At 38.0% G+C, this 19677-nt stretch overlaps 1 protein-coding gene across 4 annotated transcripts in view; it reads right to left on the bottom strand.

The window, feature by feature from the left end:
- Positions 1-19677, bottom strand: part of LOC121337373 (solute carrier family 12 member 7) — a 70161-nt gene that overhangs the window by 8987 nt on the left and 41497 nt on the right. For all 4 annotated transcript variants that reach the window (XM_041407447.1, XM_041407449.1, XM_041407446.1 and 1 more), the window contains 7 exons: positions 18006-18125; positions 16614-16718; positions 14352-14520; positions 12246-12441; positions 6525-6694; positions 6246-6377; positions 3967-4074 (listed from right to left, as the gene is read on the bottom strand). In XM_041407447.1, the coding sequence (XP_041263381.1) occupies positions 3967-4074; positions 6246-6377; positions 6525-6694; positions 12246-12441; positions 14352-14520; positions 16614-16718; positions 18006-18125 (1000 nt within the window). The remainder of the gene's footprint in view (positions 1-3966; positions 4075-6245; positions 6378-6524; positions 6695-12245; positions 12442-14351; positions 14521-16613; positions 16719-18005; positions 18126-19677) is intronic.

Below are 19677 nucleotides of genomic sequence, written 5' to 3'. Positions count from 1 at the left end.
AAAATAAAGCATGTGAGAAAGCTACTTTTCAACTGTAAAAGCCTAAAAACCTAATCATTCACAAACTATAATTGTGCTCCTCATGAGTCAAGGGGTCAGCTGGAAATGTATTTAGGATAATTAAACACTGTAGATGAGTTGAGGGGCTGGCTGGGAATATATTTGGGATAGTAGAAGATTGCATATTTTAGTTAAGATTTTCAAACTAGTTAAGAAGCTAAATTAGTAATATAGAAGTTAAGAAGCTAAATTAGTAATATAGGTGGCAAGAATAGAGTACCTTAGTTAAAAAGTAACAAATACATTAGGAAAGAGAATTAACAAATACATTAGGAGTGACAGGGATAGATGCAGCAATTGTGAAGGAGAAGAGACCATAGAAATACCTTGCCTTAAGAATAATCAAAAGTTAGGAGAGGCTTGGACCATAACCAGCAGATCGAAGTAGAGAGCAGGAGTCTGTGACTCCTTGCACATGTATTTGGAAACGATTCCACATGTGTCCAGCACGCTGCAATAAACACCCTTCTTTGCAACTTTAATTAGTTGAAGAGTCATCTGTCCGTGCATCACTCACCTGCATGTACCCAAATTTCCGCCAATCTTACCTAACAGCACAACCCAAGACAATTTGTTGGTGCAAAGTATTATTATCTTCTCACAGGTCCCATTATCACTGCCTTGCCCAAGAGTCCTTAGTGAGGATTAATGAGAGAAAGAAGCCAACAACCACCAAAAATGGAAGCAAGAAAGGGAATGAGGCTCTAAATTTTCTTTCCCTTTTATAGCACTATTGACTAAGTCAAATAAATAGATGTTTACCAGTTATACCTAAGTTGCCTATGTTATGCTTTGCAGGCAGACATTACATTTATAATACAAAAAACCAAATTGACCAAGTTGTCAAAAAAAGTAAACAAAAATCTGGTGAGTGCTCGATCCCCAGTTCTACAAGAAAACCCAGAGGCAAGATCAAATCAATTCTGTTTTAAAAAAAGTGACAGGAGAAGGGAGGATGAGGGTGATTGCTCAGGGGTAAAAGCTTGCTTATGACTAAAACAGCAAATAAACACTGTACAAAACCAAAGTCTCCACTTTGGGAAGGTCTGAGCCTCGTTTGAAGGCATACATGCACAAAAGTGAGGTTGAAGTACTAATCTTGGTGGTAACAGGAAACCAAACTACACTCACTATTCAAAACTGGAATGCCAGGTTATATTTGAAGGCCTGGAGACAGATATCAAATCAAAAAGCAATACTAATTTGAACTAGTGATACTAATAAAACAAATGTTTTGGACATCAGCAAAAAATTGAAAAGAATGGCTCAGCTAATTTAAAAAAAGATGATCAGTGTAAGAATGGGCCAGGCACTCTTGAGTGTACACACCAATCTTGTAGCTCCAGAGGAAGTGAAGACATAAATAAACTGTTGCGGTTTGAATTTATTTTATAGATACCTTGTCAAGTGGTTCATTCTGTTGTACCCCAAAGTTCTCCCCAAGGTGGTTTACCCCTGGGTTTTACCCTCCCTCAAAGCTGTCCCTCATACCCTTTTCTGCCCCTCGTTCCAGCTCTTTCACTGCCTGTCAAGGCAACCCAGCCCTTGATTCCTGAACTTTCTCTGCCACTTAAACCTCGAGCCAATCCCTGTCTGCAACACTCCTTTGGAATTCCCCTGCTCCTGGAAGTCCCATTGGCCCAAGTGACCCATCCTCTCCACCCTCCTACCCCAATTAGCCCCAGACACTGGATGTAATCCCCTCACTCCTCCCCTGAGGATTCCCTAATGGTTTGCTGTTTTTATCCGCCTCCTGACTTGCATCTGAAGAAAGCCCCTTGCACAATAGAGCTAGAGGCTTTTTGTCCTGTTATTTTCATCTGAAATAAACTGTTCCTGGTGGAACCTCAAGAGGGAGAGCCTTCTCCTTTCTTCTCTGCCTGGTTCTGTTGTGGCTTGTGTCTGGCACTTCAGAGCAAGAGGCTCTGAAGGTTCTGCCTCCGGTAAATCCCCATACCGAGGCAGTTCCCCACTCCTGGCGTTGCACCAAAGTTCTAAGAGTTAGCCCAGGTTCTGGTGGTCACTTCAATAAACCACATTTTCTTATGAAAATACAAAAGAACAAGGTAGATTTAGATATCCTAATCAGAAACAATAAATGAATATGACTTATTTTTGGACAAGGCAGTATGTACTAGAGGTTCCTGGAGTTATCAGGGGTTTTACTTCAGACCCTGAAATAAATTCAGTGGTGTTTTGAATGAAGAAACTGATGCTATAATGGTGATGGTAAAGTTCAGGTAAGAGTGAGTAATAAAGAAAGAAAATTATATGGAGGGAATAGAAAGAAATAAAAACTTCCAAATAAACAATACTCTGAAGTATAGTCCAGATTCCAACCAGCTCAGAGCTGAGAAGAAATTCTTTCATGTCCTCTTAATTTATGTGCTGTAAAATACAGAGCAATAGCTTCTACTAATCATGTGGAAGTTAAATCCTTCAAAGTGTACAACAGATACATTAGTCAAACTCCATTGAAAAATACTATTGTTCAGTAAAGAAAAAGTAAGACTGAATAAGTTGTACAGGAAAGTTTGGGGTTTTTACTGGAAGGATGTTAGGCAGACTCACTTCGAAAGAAAACTACCATGACATGGATAAGAACAACATTTTACAGCAATAAACTGTAACAATAGCAGGCATCTTTAGGAACCTTAACAAATTCTGTGAGATGGCAAATGAATACAGAGGACAAATAAAAGGAAAAAAAAAACATAAAAACCCCAAACTGCTCAGACTTGTATGATTAACACCACAAAAGAAAAGCCATAAGAAAAAAAAATCTAGCTGTTACACAAATGAGCAATTAAACACAGTAGAATTCCCTTGTTTGCTATGGGATGGAAATCATTTATGTGACGGCAAAGCCAGCACATTCACTATTTACTACATCACTAAAAAGTCTCAATAATACTGAAAGAGTTAGCAGAATAGGTGAAGGGGTAGAAGCACAAGTCAAAAAGAAAGGACTTGTAAGTTACAAATATTAATACAAATACAGCTGAATGAAGCTTGTTGGTACAATATGCAAAATAATAAGGATAGGGGAGCAGCAAAACCAGGATTAGTTTGTTGGGCTAATTTTGGTTCCAAAAAAAAAAAAGAGTTGATTCATAAAATATTCAAAATAATGCAGAAACTAAAACACAGCCAGTGTGATTTGAACAAATTTGTATTATATTGTGTAATATGGTGTATTTGTAAGTCATATGAGGAGTGGCTGAAGGAGGTAGGGTTCTCTAGCATGGAGAAAAGGAGGCTCAGGAAGGACTTTCTCTATTCAACTACCTGAAAGACAGTTGTAGTGAGGTGGGGATTGGTCTCTTTTCCCCATTAACAAGTGACAAGAGGAAATGGCCTTAAGTAGTACCAGAGAATGCTTAGATTGGACATTAGGAAAAATTTCTTCATGGATAGGCTTATCAAGCATTTGAATGGGCTGTTCAGGGAGGTGGCTGAAGTTGAGTCCCTGGAGGTATTTAAATAGCATGTAGATATGGCACTTAGGGACATGGTTTAGTGGTGGACTTGGTCAGACTTGATGTAAAGGTCTTTCTTAATGTAAATGATTCTGTGATCCGAAGACCAAATCACAATCAAAGATAATCAGTCCAGTTGCATAATCATGAATCTTAGCTACTGATGTCAAGTTTGGAAAGGCTCTGAATGTATTCCACACTGATGCTCAAATGTTTTGCTAATCAACACTTGCACTCAACAAAAACAGGAAAACTCTTAAAATCTGTTTAAACAATTTTTTTTTCCGCACATAACTTTAACCTTGCAAGTAAAAACACCGTGCAGTTATGAAAGTTTTTGACTAGTTAGAAACTGATTAGAAGCTACAGCCAGAACATCATACTTTCAGATTTTTCAGGGCACATCCTATCAAGTCAAAGATCCTACCTCCCTTTCTCTTTCATTCTTTGATAGCTGCATCTGTTTTAGCATCTGAGATCGCTGTTCCATCATAAGTGTCTTCTCATATGTGAATGCAGAAATGTCATTTTCAAACTGCAAAAGAAATTGGCATTAGTAACACCAGAAGAAAAGTACTACTTACAAGAACAACATTTAGAGAGTGTATCTCTCATACCTGTGTTCATTTGGTGGATGTATTCATAGCATTACAATAATCCTAAGCAAATAATTGATCAATTACTTCTGTTCTCATTCTTAAAACCTAATCTTCAAACAGCAATTTCATACTGTGAACTATCCTACTGTAACAATATTATTGTGATTTTATTTAAATTTTACGTACTTGGAACAGACTTTCCACTATTCTGTTCCAACTAGGCTGCAGAAGTGAGAGTTGAAAGCACTTATTTAAACTGGGTACACATTGCTGCCACCTGAGCATGTGCGGACACTTGTTTCCTTAAAAACTGTAACTGTTAGGCACAAATAACACATTATCCTTTCATCAGTGAGAAATGTTCATAAACAAAGCCATTTCTTGCCATAGCAAGAAATTCTGACATACATTCTCATATTGGCTGAAAATTAAAATACAATGCAAAAATCTATAGCAGTCACCTGTATTGTCACTGACTTGTAACATATCTCTTATCCTTTGGAAGATTCTCAGAATTAAATATTACCCACAGAAGAAAAGAATAAATTGTATTTCCGTAGTGGTTTAACCCCAGCCAGCAACCAAGGCCCATGCAGACTCTTAACTCACCCACAAGTGGATTTGGGAGAGAATCACAAGGATAAAAGCTAGAGAACACATGGGTTGAGATAAAGACAATTTAACAGGAAAAGCAAAAATTGTGCACACAAGCAAGCAAAACAAGGAATTAATTCACTGCTTCCCATGGACAGGTCCTCATCACGCATAACGGTTACTTGAGAAGACAATCAGCATCACTCCAAACATTCCCCCATTTTTCCCTCTTCTCCCCAACTTATATACTGAGCATGATGTCATATGGTCTGGAATAGCTCTTTGGTCAGTTTGGGACACCTGTCCCAACTGTGTCTCCTCCCAAACTCCCCCAACTTCCTTGCTGGTGTGGCAGTACAAAAAACAGAAAATATCTTGGTTCTGTGTAAGCCCTGCTTCACAATAACAACAACATCCTGATATTATCAGCCCTGTGCTCAGCACATATCCAAAACACCGCCCCATACCAGCCGTCATGAAGAAAATTAACTCTACCCCAGCTGAAACAAGCACAACTTTCTATACTGTCTTCTGCTCAAAATTCAACCAAGGCTGAGCCATTTCATGGCACTCTGTGTTCTTTCAACTGTACATGCCACACCACTTGAGACTTTCATATTTAGTATTCTAAGTAAAGAATAGTAAATTTTTTCACAAGTAATTTTTCCCCTAAGTAATTAAAACAATTCTTAAAATTGTTTTATGATTAATTAGCATGATAAACCTTTTAATAAGTTCTGGCGATTCTAGAAACTAGTGGTAGTAGAAGTTTTCAACCTGTTTACTCATCTTCATCTCACTTCAGAATGACTACAAGTTTTGGTTGGGTTTTTTTTATTCCCCATGAGTCTTATTTGGACATTATGCTAGTCACCTTTTAGTGCTGGAAATTACATCCTTAGTTTCCAAAAAAAGTGGGCCGAGACAGAGTATAGCTTTTGTCCTTTCTCCTAAACAGTTTATGACCCATATTTAAAAAAGGAAAAAAGTTACAAAATTCATTCTGTCACTACCTTGACTTGTGAAACTGTAGGTCCTGCTTTCAGTACTGGCTGAGGCTGGAGATACCAAGAACAACTGGCATTTGAGCCTAGGGATTCCTTATTCCAGAGAGGTATTCTTACAGCAGTTGGAGAAAAAGACAAGTCCATCCTGTCTCATACCATATGTCTTAGCTTATTAGATTAAGCACATTCAACCTTCCATTTCACTGCTTGCTAAAAATTCAAGCTTTTCCTTCTGAATGCACCAGCTCTATGGACTAGTAGTCATAAATAAATTAAGAATTAACACATAAAACATCTCAAACTCTACTTGACAAATCCATTAAACTCACCACCACGTACAGCAGCATTGTAACATGGTAAGATAATGATGCTTAACTTCTTGTTTTTTGTGGGACTGCAATTTTTTAATTTCTATATTTGGGCTAATATCTCTTTATTAGAAAAAAGCTAAATCTGTTTTCCCAAGTTTAGTCCCAGTTGCACCTTAAAAATATATGATAACAAACCATTTCAACAACTTCCACTTGAGCATTTAGTCTAAGATGGTATAAGAACATCTGAAGATCCTTCTTCATTTGAATGCTATTATCATCCATTTGAGCAACGGTGAAGATACGCATTTTACATTTTCTCCAAACCTACCAAAAAGATACATAATAACAGTTTGTAATACTGTGATTGCTGTTACCATGCATAATTTGAACAAGGTGGAGTGTTTAATTAGAGACATTTAGAACCATTTAGTGCTAGAAAATTAAATCCCAGCCATTTTCTGTTGTCCTTGCCTTGTGCTGTCGAAGGAGAAAAGGCAGCAACATCAGCATACCACCATCATGAACAATCCACCACACATCTATATTTCCTTCAGTAAAACGTTCTTGATTTGTTGGAAATAAGTCGATGTTTTTAGCCACCAAAAGTGCTTGTTGAGCTGAAGTTGTTTCTCGTACAGTATCTGTAAGGGAAAACAAGATATTTAATCAAGATCTCCTAGCTTTCATACACAGATTTTGCTTTTGTTTTAAATTCAAAAGATTAAACCCTCCCAGATTCTGCTGAGGCAAAAGAGGAATATCCAAGGTGTCTTCACGAAAGAGCAATATCCCACGTCTTGGTTCCAGCTGGTACAAGGCTAATTGTTGCAATGGCAAAGAGAGGTGTGGCTAGGACACAGAGGCTACTCTACACTACTTAATGCCATTGCTGAAAGCGCGGGGAGTGTCTTCCAAAGAGAAGGGGTTCCTTCTGGTCCAGTAAGAATGGTGCTGGTTCTGAGCTGGAGGGAGTGGTTGGGTGGCACCAGTTCCAAGACTGAGGGAGAGGTTGAGGTGGCACAGCTGCGATCAGGTGCAGCTTCAAGGTGAGCATTTTTGCATATGCATCATTCTCTCTTGTGTACACTTTTTGCTATTAATATTGTTGCTGTTTCCAGTAAATTGTTCTTAACCTGTGATCTTTACCTTTTGTGCCTCCAATTCTCCTCTCCAATCAGCCTCAGGGGAAAAGTGAGCAAGCAGCAGCATGGAGTATGTCAATGGGAACACTACATTAGGGAGTACGACCCCTAAGCCACAACAATCTTTATTTGGTGTCTGAGGTGAAGCACAATGGGTTGAGATAACAACAGACTGCCCAGAGCAGGTCGGAAACAAATTTGATCTAATCATTTTTTGGTTTAGGTATGGAGCCACTGGTCGCAATGTTGCTTGGTCTGTTCAAATGGGAGTGGTTCCTAATCTTGCATATATTCCTGTATGTGCTCCTCATGACATTTTTCAGATTAGGAAGAGGGATCAGGATTTCTTTGCTGATATACTGAGGGATGTGAGTTTATGACATGATAACATCAAATACAACGACGATCATTTGGGATATATATTGACTGTTGCTCTCCTACTCTTATCTTGAGTACTACCGTTGCATGTTTACTAACCATACACGCTGTGTGAGGGAAATGGGGGAGGATAATTTCCCCCAGCTTTTCATCCCCTTTTCCTGGCCTTTTACACCCCCTTCAGCCTGTTACATTCAGAGAATTCTGAATTCCATTTGGATGTTAAGGAAATCATATTCTTTGTGCTAAGTCTACCAGGTCTCCTCAGTCTACACCACATTTAGAGTGACGGTTTTCTTAGGAGTTTGTTCAGAGATCTGTCCCAAGGGTGTCTAATCATGAGTAACATGGCAAGTGGGAGAAAATGGGCCATCTTTTGAAGGATTATTCTGCTCCAGTGGTTTGGAACTTCACTCCTGAACAACTGCAGGACCATGGTAAAGTGACAGAATACTTGACAGAAAAATGCTGTGGCAATTCCAGGGAGGTGTGAAGTTTTGCAACATTCTGGGCCTTGGCCACTATTTACTGGACACTCCATAATACTAGACAGCAGTCTCAGAGGGAAGAGGAGGAAGGCAGACTGACAGGCACTGTGTCCACTCAAACTGCAGCTGAACCAGAGGAACAACCTGTGCCAGTAGCAGTCACCCCTATATAGAAAAAGTAATCAAAGACAAAATCAGTTCACTTAGTGAAGGATGAAAAGGAAGGAGAGACCTCACAACAGAAGGAACAGACAGGGTCAGAGATAATCACCCAATCCCTATCTCCAGGTGAGTTGCGAGATATGCAAAAAAAATTTCAGCCACCAGTCGGGTGAGCCCCTACTGGCTTAGCTGCTCTGATGCTGGGATATTGCTGCCCGTGATAGAAAACTAAATGGTAGTGAAGAGATCCCTGACCTGGGATGTCAGCATTGGAAAGGGGATGGGGAAGAAAACAGAAACTCTCAGCCTCTGGAGCTAAGTCCTGTCAAGCATGAAGGAAAGGTATTTTCTCAAGGATGACCTAGTACTGCACCCACACAGGTGGAACACCATGGAGAAAGGTATCCAGTACATGAGAGAATTAGCTGTGCTGAAGGTAATCTATAGGGATTCAAATAACAAACAGTCATCTGTAGATCCAGATGAGTTCATTGTACACAATCCACATGGTAAAAATTTGTACAGCATGTGCCATCATTGTATGCCAACTCATTGGGACTGATGTCAATGAAAGGAGAACAAACAATGCTTGAGGCAACTATCTGACTACAACAATATGAAGATCATCTTTTTCCCTCCCTAATGACCTATGCCTTGGCTGTCCAAGACTGCAGACAGATTTGAAAAGCTCAAGCAAGTTAGAAAGGAGATATTCCATGCTCTGCCAGTATGGAACAGAGTTGCTCTTATAAGAAAGCAAGGTTGCACTGGAAAAGGGTGAAGCTCCAGAACACTTGGAATACATTGATTACATCATCTTGTGGGGCAACGCAGCAGACATTTTTGAGAAAGGGGAGAAGATAACCCAAATCATCTTGGAGGCCAGTTTTGCCATAAAGCAAAATAAGGTCAAGGGCCCTTCCCAGGAAACTCAAATTTTAGGAATAAAATGGCAACATGGACATCATCTGATTGCCATGGATGTGGTCAACAAAACAGCAGCTACGTTCTTACCAACCAGCAGAAAGGAAGCACAGGCTTTCCTAGGCAGTGTGGGTTTTTGGAAGATGCATATTCCAGAACACAGTCAAATCATAAGTTCTCTCTATTATATGACTCAGAAGAAGAATGATTTTAAGTGCAGTCCTGAACAACATAAGGCTTTTGAACAAATGAAACAAAAGAATGTTCATGCAGTAGCCCTTGGCAAATCAGGACAGCACAAGATGTGAAAAATGTATTGTGTACCGCAGCTGGGAAGATTAGTTCTTCCTGGTGTTTCTGGCAAAAAAGCCCCAGTACCTGCGGAGACTCAACAATGATTCCTAGGGTTCAGGACTCTAGCATACAAAGGATCTGATGCCTGTTACACCCCTACTGAAAAAGTGCTACTGGCATTATAACTGCATATTATAAAGAGGTTCAAGCATCTTCAGAAGTGATTAGCACCAAAGCACAGCTCCTCCTGGCATCCCGACTGCCACTGCTGGGCTGAATGTTCAAGGGGAAAATCCCTTCCACACATCATGCCACTGATGTTATGTGAAGTAAATGGGTCATGCTGATCACACAGTGAGCTTGAACAGGAAACCCTGATTACACAGGCATCTTGGAAGTCATGACAAACCAGACCAAAAGTGAAAATTTTGTACTAAAATCAGAGGAGGAAAAGGTGATACATGCTGAGGAGGCCCCACCATATAATCAGCTACCTAAAAAAGAAAAGTGTTATGCTGTCTTTACTGATAGTTCCTGTCATATTGTAGGGATACATGGAAAATGGAAGGCTGCTGTATGGACTCCTATGCAGTGAGTCACAGAAGCTATTGAGGGACAAGGTGGATCAAATCACGTTGCGGAGCTAAATGGCATCCAGCTGGCTTTAAGTATCACTGAACAAAAGACATGGTCAATGCTCTAGCTGTACACTGATTCATGTATGGTAGCCAGTGTTCTGTGGGGATGGCTACAACTACTGAAAAAGACCTATTGGCAGCACAGAGGTAAAGCCACCTGGGCTGCTGAATTGTGGCAAGACATTGCTGCTTGGGTGGAGAAGTTGGCTGTAAAAGCATGCCATGTAGATGCACACATACCCAAATGTCAGGCTATTGAAGAACATTGCAACAATGGACAGGTGCATTGGGCAGCCAAGAATTAAGTCTCTCAGGTGGTAACATAGGTTGAATTATTTCTGGCTCAGTGGGCCAATGATATCTTAGGTCATCGGAAAAGAGATGCAACATACCGATGGACTTGTTGTTGTGGTGTGTTTTTATTTTGTTTATTTGTATATTTTACTGTTTGATTTGTGGGGTTTTTAATCCCTCTGTATTTTTCTCCCCCTGCCTTTGGAGTGGCACAGGTTCCCCATCTTGTATCTTATGTTGCTAAATTTAGACTCTCTCCCTTATTGTTATTCATCTTGGTTAACTGTCAGTTCTTGTTTGTTGCCTGGATACTCCCTCCTAAGTTGTCAATCCCTCTTGTCCCTACCCTTTTTCCCCAAGACCTTCCCTGTTCCTCCCTTCCTCAGATGTCAATCCTTCCCTAAACCTGCCCTTCCCTCCAGAACCTTCTGTGTCAGTTTTGTATCCTTTGAAACCCCATTGGTTTATCTAAGCCTTTCCCATCCCTTAAGATCATCTATTGGCTTACAGACTGTATTTCCCCGCCTTGTGTTCCACCCTCAGTCCTCCCGATTGGTCAAAAATTGTATCCTCCCCCAAGACCGCCCCTGTTTATAAGCTAGTGCCTGCCCTTGGATCAGGGTCTTGGGACCTTGGATTTGGGGAGTTGTATTGCTGAATAAAGCTACCCCTGTTCCGACCCCAGGAAGCGTGCTGCTGCCTCTTTGTTCATCTGCACCGAACCTCCGCTAGCAGCTGGAATTGTGCAGGGTCTGCCAGGGGGATCTGTCACGCCCCTGTTGTTACCGCCGCCGGGCTGGGGGCATGTAGCCCCCACACCACGACAACTTGTGATGGAGAAGTGGACTTAACCATGGACAGCGAACATGGACTATGACAGATGCATCAGTTTTGAGCTCCTGATCCACCTTGAAACCAGCCCTCCTGCTCTGGAAAACACTTAAAACCTGCAGTCATGGACTAAATGGATTCAAGAGACATCTTGGAGCAATGGATATCGACTGTGGAAATGATACTTGTTTTTTTATATATATATATATACACACACATTGATAGACATACATACATACATACACACACACACACATATATATATATAGGAAGGGGTAGGATCTGGGCACAACATAAATGGTATAAAATATGGGGTGGATAATATTTTGCTTCTGGCCAGGACACGGTTAATTTTTGCAACAGCCAGAGGTTATTCTATACCACCTTACAGTCATTGCCAGGGGCAGGGCTATGGCAGTCTCTCCCAAGGAGAAAGGGTTTCTTCTGGTAGAATAAGAATGGGCAGGTTCAAAGCCAGAAGGAATGGCCAAGTGGCACCATTTCACCATTTCTGAACCAGAGGGAGTGGTTGGAGTGGTATGGCTATGGGTCAAGCTCTGTGGTGGACATTTTTGCATGAGAATCACTCTCTTTTGTATACTTTCTGTTATTAACACTGTTGCTTACTGCTCATTTTCTTATCTCGTTGTTTCCAGTAAATTGTTCTTATCTCAATATGTGATTAAACCATTACAGTGATCTTTACCTTTTGTGCCTCCAATTTCCCTCTCCAACCCAGCCCAAGGGGGGTGGGGGAAGTAGAAGGGGGGCAGCAAGCAGCAGTGTGATTTGGAAAGTCTCATAGGGAGCACTAAATTGCCAAGCAACATTCCTAAACCATGACACTGATTTTAGTGACTGTTTTCTTAGAAGAAGAGAAAGCAAACCTGTGGTTGAAGAGGGCTGAGAAACCCCCAGATTAAATCAGATACAGATTCAATTGTCCACCAGATGTTCAGTTGCACATTTCCTCCACACAGCAAATACATTAGTCACACAGTTGAATTAGAAATGCAAATGAGAAAGTCAATAAACACATACCAACAAAATTTTTCCATGAGAAACGATTTTCTGTCTGCTTCCAAGACTGTGGCCATGCTATCAGGACTGTGTTGTGCTTCATCCCTCCTAGACCAGCTGACTGAATCAAATAGGATATTCCATCTCTCAAGTTAGGAGATACCACAATCTGGCAAAATCCTTTAGTCTTTTCTACACCCATTAAGGCCTTAACATTCTGCAACAGGAAAATTACACATAAGGAAATACAAACCATCAACACTGACAATTAAATTCAGAAGGAGTAACAGCATTAAATAATAGCAAAGCTTTAACAACAATGTATAACCAACATGAAGAAATCACTAATTCCGAAAGAGTGAACATGATTCTATGAAAACTAGAGCCCAAATGGCATCCACCCCAAAAGACACCACACACAGTTTTTTCATTATTTTAATTATTCAGCCTTTTACTTCCATAAAAGAATGAATAAGACATGAGTAAAAACATATAGATAAAGCTAAATGAAGTAACACTGCTTCAGGTAAAGTTAAAACCAGTGACTGACAAAGCAACATATGGTTGGAATGATCAGTCATTTCTTTTGGAATTGGAAGAGTTTGGAAGAATGATGCCACGTACTTAAAAAGAAGAGGCTATTGAAGTTCCTTAAATACCTTTGACATTAAGAAGCTGATTATTTATCAGCTCCCAACATGGAAAATTACAGATGTGCAGGAGAAAATTGGAAGCACTGTCTAATTAATGACAAGATAAACTGACCAGATTAAATATCACACACTCCTTTAATTTCAGAATAGCTCTTCTCTTTTTAAACACTGACAATCATGAAGACACATAACCAGGTAATTTAAAAGAAGCATTCAAACCAGTATCAAGCTTGACCAGGGAACATGAGCTTTGGCAATTATTATTTTTTGATTAAATAACTTTAAACCCCCCCATCATCATCAGTGACTTGTGGGAGAGATCAACATGTTTCAGAACTAATACATAAATGTTTTGTATTTTACAAAAAAACAAAATTTGTCAGAAATCATCAGGAACAGATTAAATTACAGAGTGCCAGGCACTGTCTCATTGTTGCTTCACATCAGAAACTCCATGTAACAGAGACAAAAGTCTTCAGAGAATTTGCTAGCAAAGATAACAAGTATGTCTGTACAAATAATATCTGTGAGGGTTTATCAGTTCAAATAGAGGGGTTATTTTTAATGACAGACAGAAAAAAATACTTATTTTCTACAGGTCTCCTGCAAACACTTTCTAGTTTAATTTCTCCAGAACTAATGAGGCCTCCAGATGCCGTAACTTTTACAATGTATCTTCATTTCCATTTTAAAAGCAATAGTTGCCTAAATCTTAACATAAGGTCTGACTTTCCAGAAAACCCATGGATTAGGCCTCCCTTAAACTCATTCATTTTCCATGTCTCAGAAAAACAGCTAAGTTAGGTTGTCTACAAATAACATTTCAAATTCTTGTGGGTAAACGATTTCTGTTTAAAGGTTTTTTCCTGTTTTATTTCATAGGCCTAATTTTCTATTCTTCATCTTGTTTTCTACTCATACATGTTGATAGCAACAGCTTAGTTACAACTACTTCCACAATATAGCATGGTTGGACTTTTCAACTTGTTTTCAAGGTAATCGGTCTTTTAGAATCTTTTCATGTGATACCAAATAGGTCATCTATCTTTATACTTTGTTATTTTAGAAACCACTATGGATAAGCCTGAATTGCAAGAGGAAGAAAAAGGAAAACTGTGAGGAAATGGGCAGTTAGCTATGTTAGCTAGTCCATTTCTAGATTTTAAGTGCACGTCTATTTAAGAGATACCAGGTCTGATTTGATTGTAAGCCCAGGACTCTCAATATTAAAGAAAAAGCTAGAAATTATCAGTGTTGCCTCATCCTATTAGAAAATTTTATAGAACATTTTGCTACATACACCAATCCATTCTTTTAATATAATCACTGATAGTGCTGAAAGCAAAAACAGATGTTTTATTCAACACTTTACAACAGTCTGTTCTCATTAAATATATGAGCTATCCAGATTCAACATTTAAATACTAGTGTAAATTAAAAGTATTTGCAAGCTCTCTTTCTCTCTTTTACATACCTCTTCAGCTTTCTGAGTTTCTGTACATTTATCTAAGTAGATTTCCTGAAGCACAGAACCCACAATAGTCAGTCCTTTACCAGCCTTCAACTGAGAGGTAAAAGAAAGCAACCTAGGGTGTTTGACTGTCTGCTCATTATCCAAGTTTAACAAGACCAGAAGTTGAGGTCTGCCAAACAAAGGGAAAAGAAGTTTAGTGCACATACACATATTCATTAGGAAGAACTGGAAAATTAAAATGAAGAATTAATAAAATGCAGATTAATTGCTTAATTCAATGAAAAAAAAAGCCAACTCCGAAGTAGGTAAGCCATAATTTGCAATTACAAACAAAAGTTCATGTACAGAATACATAAATCATACATAATGTCATTTTGAAAAGCTCCTTTAAACACCAGTTTCCCCTAGAAAATTATAAAACCACTCTTCCAGTGTCATCCACTGCAACCTGCTGCTTGAAATGACTAAACACTGAACATTGTTTACTGCTGCATTCAGTTAGATTCGGAAAACCTCTAGAAACAAACCTCCGGGTCACCTCTTCAGTACTTAATTATTTTATCATGTTCTCTTATTCTCCTATCCTAATCTGCTGTAAGAAATCTGACTCCATCATCTCAGTAACCTTCTTTTAGGTTTCGCATGTTTATAAGTTAGTTACAACAACTTTTAGGCTCCTCTTCAGCCTCCCACAAGCTGAATAAGCATAGCCACTCAGCCCCTCCCTACAGGAGAGATGCCCCTGTGCTCCAACCATCATCTGCAGTCGTATCTACTCAAGTCTGTCATTCCTACATCATGGTACATAAACATGGAAGAAATATTTTAAATGTATTCTAATGAGTGCTAAACAAAAATAAATATCTCCCAATATATTTACTTCTCAATGTACTATTTGTCCTCCTGTCCAGCATGCCATTGCCAAGACACACTGCTGGATTACTAGCTACTGGGAACCACAGATTCTTTTCACCAAAGCAGCTTCCTGGTCTTGTATCACTGCTCTGAATATGCCTGTACCAGGCACAGGCATATTCAGGTAAGGATAGAAGGATAACTTGAAGTTATCCTTCTGGATTTTCACAATGTTCTCAAATGACCCACTCCTCTACCTGCGTAGGTCCTTACAAAAAGGACGTCAACCCCTTAATCATACCAAGAGTACCCAAAGTTCAGTTTCAACTGCATACAAGATGAGGATGCACTCTTATTTCCTTTAATCAATATTCAATCTACTTACTTTTCCCAAATCAACATTTTATACTTTTCCTGTCATTGCTACAATTTCAAAAGACTGATGACAAGTTGGATCATACTTCCTATCTCAAAATTAGCATAGTTTAAGATGTAACAAGATCGTTCAGTTCTAGCAAATATATTGACACACTAGAAAGATACCTCATTTGAAACTGAAGCAGTCAAATATTTAACAGGATTGTCAATGCTACATTACATTGGTATCTCTGAGATGCCAAGTTCATCAGTCCCAGGAAAAATGGTAAAGTAATGCCATTATACTGAAGGACAATGGAACACTGCATGTGCATGCGCCCCATGATATTATCACTGAGCAGTGACTAGAATGAAAGTATCACACTACATTAATCAGAAGTGACAATATGAAAACATCCTTCATTTTTAAATGTTAAGTAACTTTTAAAGTTGGCTTTGAGAAAAATTAAATTTAACAAGTAAAAAAAAATACTGCAAAAATAGTTGTGGAGATCTAATTCCATTACAGTAAAATGTGAGATTTTGTTTTAATGGCATCTAAGCAATTTAGAAAGTGCTACTATTGAATAAAGCTATATAAAAAGACTACCACAAAAAAGAATTTAAACAAAAAAAGGGTCCTCTGTAGATTTGTACAATGTATTTCAGAGGGAACATATACACAAACAAAATAAATTGCACTTATGGAATTGCAGTGTTTCTTCTGTAGACAAAGTGAGATTCAAGGGTAACTGTTTCTTTGAATCTGAAAAATCTATAAATAATCAAACATTACAGTCTTCTGCACTTTTGAAAATCATGTCAACATTATATGGATTTAAGTTCAAGTTAGTTTGCCACAAAGCTGATGACCACAAGTCACATTTCGTTTCAGTAAAATAGAGGTATTGCAATGACATCATTGCCATGCCTAAGTTAAAACATTATTTTAAAGGTGAATCTCACTTTACTTCACTGCTTTACCAGCAGTATTCCAATATATTTCTGTATTTCAAGAATTAAGTAACTCCAGAAAACATAGGACTCTACCTCCAATTCTTGGTGTGAGGAGGACCATCTTCAACACGAAGCAAAGCATAGCGAGCTGCATTAAGAGACAGTCCTCGGATTCCATCGCCCCATTCTTTTTCCGCTCTTCAGGATACAAGAGAGTTCAATTAATAGGGTCCCATTTATTTATACAAATCAAGTACTTTTTCTCATGTGGGGGATAATGGATGTAAAAAATTATCACTTTCTTTTTTCCTTAAATGCATGAAAAAACCTTGTCTTGTAGACTTAAATCAAGAATGAAGACTAACCAAGGTGAAGCAGTTCCAAGGTAATTTTTTCCATATTTATAAATATTTACTATGGTCTATTTTATTCATACTTCAGAAGCATTTTTGTAATCGTGAGAGCTACTTAAGTTGCTTTTTAGCACTAGAATAAATAAGAGAAGGATACTTAAAAGGAATTATTGTAAAGCAGCAAAATTAGTAAGTGAAACTTGACTTCACATAGATTGGATAACCTGTCTCACCCTCAACACCACCACTATAGGCTTCCCCACTTTCTTTCCTTCCCAGCTTCTCTCCCAAAAAGCCTAAAGCTCCATCCATTCTCCTGACCATTTTCAGTCTCCCTACATTTTCCAGTCCTTTTAATTCCAGTATAGAATATTGATGATTGAAAGTGGTCAGGAAAATAGATTCTATAAGAGCAAGGGGTCCATCTCCCTTGCCCACCCTCCCGCCCTCTGATTTTCACTCATTAATTTCCTCTGAACTAAGCTACCTCTATTAAAGCATCCCTTCAAGCAAGCAAAATGTCCTGGCATGCGCCAACATTTGTAGAACTTGTATATAAATTTGAAATTATGCATCATTTTATGTATGAACCGTTTTTTTTTTTTTTTTTTTTTTTTTGGAGTTTTTTTATGAACACAACATGCACTTTAAGACTCATAGTTGCTCACCATGTCCTACAGGTATGACTATCTCTTGACAAACGCCTACAGTGCAAAGTATGGTGCAATTTAAAGATTAATTCTAGAAAATACTCAAACCCACACACACAAAAATGTGAGTTTGAGCTTCTGCACAAGGTAATAATAATTTACACTTTTTAATAGCTGCTGCTTGATATTGAAAGGTAATGTTCCTGAAGTACCAAAAGTTTACACCATCATCTCTTCTCCAGCGAGTTTCCCAGACTTACTGTTCTTATTTCTGTCAGTTCTTGCTGATGAAAACTATGTAACAGATCTTCCAGAGAAACTAAAATCAGAAAACTTACAACACTTAAGAGAGACTGGATATTACCTTGTTTCAAAGACTACTCTGAGCTTTATTACTTCAGTTTTATCTATTTTATACAAAAGAGCTTTTTGCTGAATAGTAAAGATATTAAATATAGAATAAATAAGATATATGGTCTTACCCTCTATATTCTATGTATTTGTATATACACCCTGCCATTAGCATGGCAATCAAAGAATAGTACCAAGAGCAAATGAACATCAAGGCAAGACATAAACTCATCCCCAGGAATGAAAGAGTCCTAAAAGAAACCATTTTTTCCATTTTTTAAATAGGCATGCAAATATTCTACAAAGTTAATTTCTTATTTAAGATAACTTCCAGAAAGGCCTTTCACCTTCAAAGGCTATTTTTTAACTATTATAAAATAAAAAATACATTGTCCCAATTTTAGCTTCTATGAAAAAATTGCATTCAGAACCTTTGTGTGACATAAATAATGCATCTAAATTTGATAGAACAATAGATTTACTACATTTGTAGTATATACAGTATTGAAACTTCAGTACCACCAAGTAAGCTCAGTTTCAAAACACATTATCACATACTACTGTTGATTTGAATTTAAGCTAAAAATTCAAGCAGTAAAAAACAACTTTGTTACTTCCAGCAAAAATAGTTGGTTAGTTTGAATTCAATTTGACTCATCAATTCTATTCTTCATTTCTGTTGTGGTCTGTCTCTTGGCCAATAACACAAGTCAATAGAATTCAGAAAACAATCTTCTAAATGTTACAAAAAAGAATGAATGTAAGCTGAAAAAATTACAAAAGCCTTTCCAAACTTAAGTCTATATGCCTTGTTTGCCCACATTTATCAAATTTAGATGTAAATCATCTCAAAATGGACAGTTTTGTGTATACTTTTAGTCACATACAACCTCCCAAATTAGTTTTCACCCAATTTCCAAATTAGAGCTAACTTTGACTATATTGATGGGGTATAAATATAATTAACTTCGGTTTGGTACCTTTAGTTTGGTATAGTGCACTGAGTTCAATTTTAAACTAAGGGAATGCTTTCTACAAGTTCTGACATCAGTCTTGTAGTTTGTATAAAAGAACAACAGCTGCTCTTTCATGCCTGAATTAATCTAATACTCTACTTTCACTCAGAAAAGAAAATGTCATCCCAATTCTTGCTGAACATTCCAACACCTGCTTTGGCTAGAAGTACACACAGTGAGTCAGCTGCTCACTGATGTCTCTGAGAAAAATATAAAAATGAATTGTTGCCAAATGTATGTATTTGGAGGGTTAGTTGTCAAACTAGTATGTAACTACAGAGCAGATTCAAAAAGTTTTTTCAAAGCTAAAACTGCAAAATTTCGTTTTCACTCAACTCTTTAAAACGAAAAATCATAAGTAACTCTTACATCCTAGAATCACGCTGGCTTATCTACTAAATGCTCTAGTATTTAAGGCTATTTCAGCAGTAAAATTTCTCAATAGAATAATTTTTAATTAAGTTATGTACTTTTCACATACAGTTAGAAAAAAATCAAGAAGTTTCCCAATCGTAGTTTGAGATGTTTAAACTCTTAACCCATCAAAAAACCACACTTTCACTTTCTGTGTCACTACTCACTTTTTAAAGGGTTTACTTCAGTTATCAAATGCAATGTCCAAAGCATATTTTAAAACCAGTCATCACATAATAAGTGAACCAAATGATGTATACTGAATGACTTTTTCTGAGAAGTTTTAGGGTTTTTTTTGCATAACCAAAATGAAAATTCTCCTAACCTTCCTGAACACTTTTACCAGTTCTCCTTAAGTATATACAAGGCAGAT

This window comes from Onychostruthus taczanowskii, unplaced genomic scaffold, assembly GCF_017590055.1.
Source record: "Onychostruthus taczanowskii isolate IOZ18803 unplaced genomic scaffold, ASM1759005v1 scaffold262, whole genome shotgun sequence".
Taxonomy (NCBI): domain Eukaryota; kingdom Metazoa; phylum Chordata; class Aves; order Passeriformes; family Passeridae; genus Onychostruthus; species Onychostruthus taczanowskii.
The sequence above is the reverse complement of the archived record's forward strand: the minus strand, read 5'-3'. Positions and strand labels throughout refer to the sequence as shown.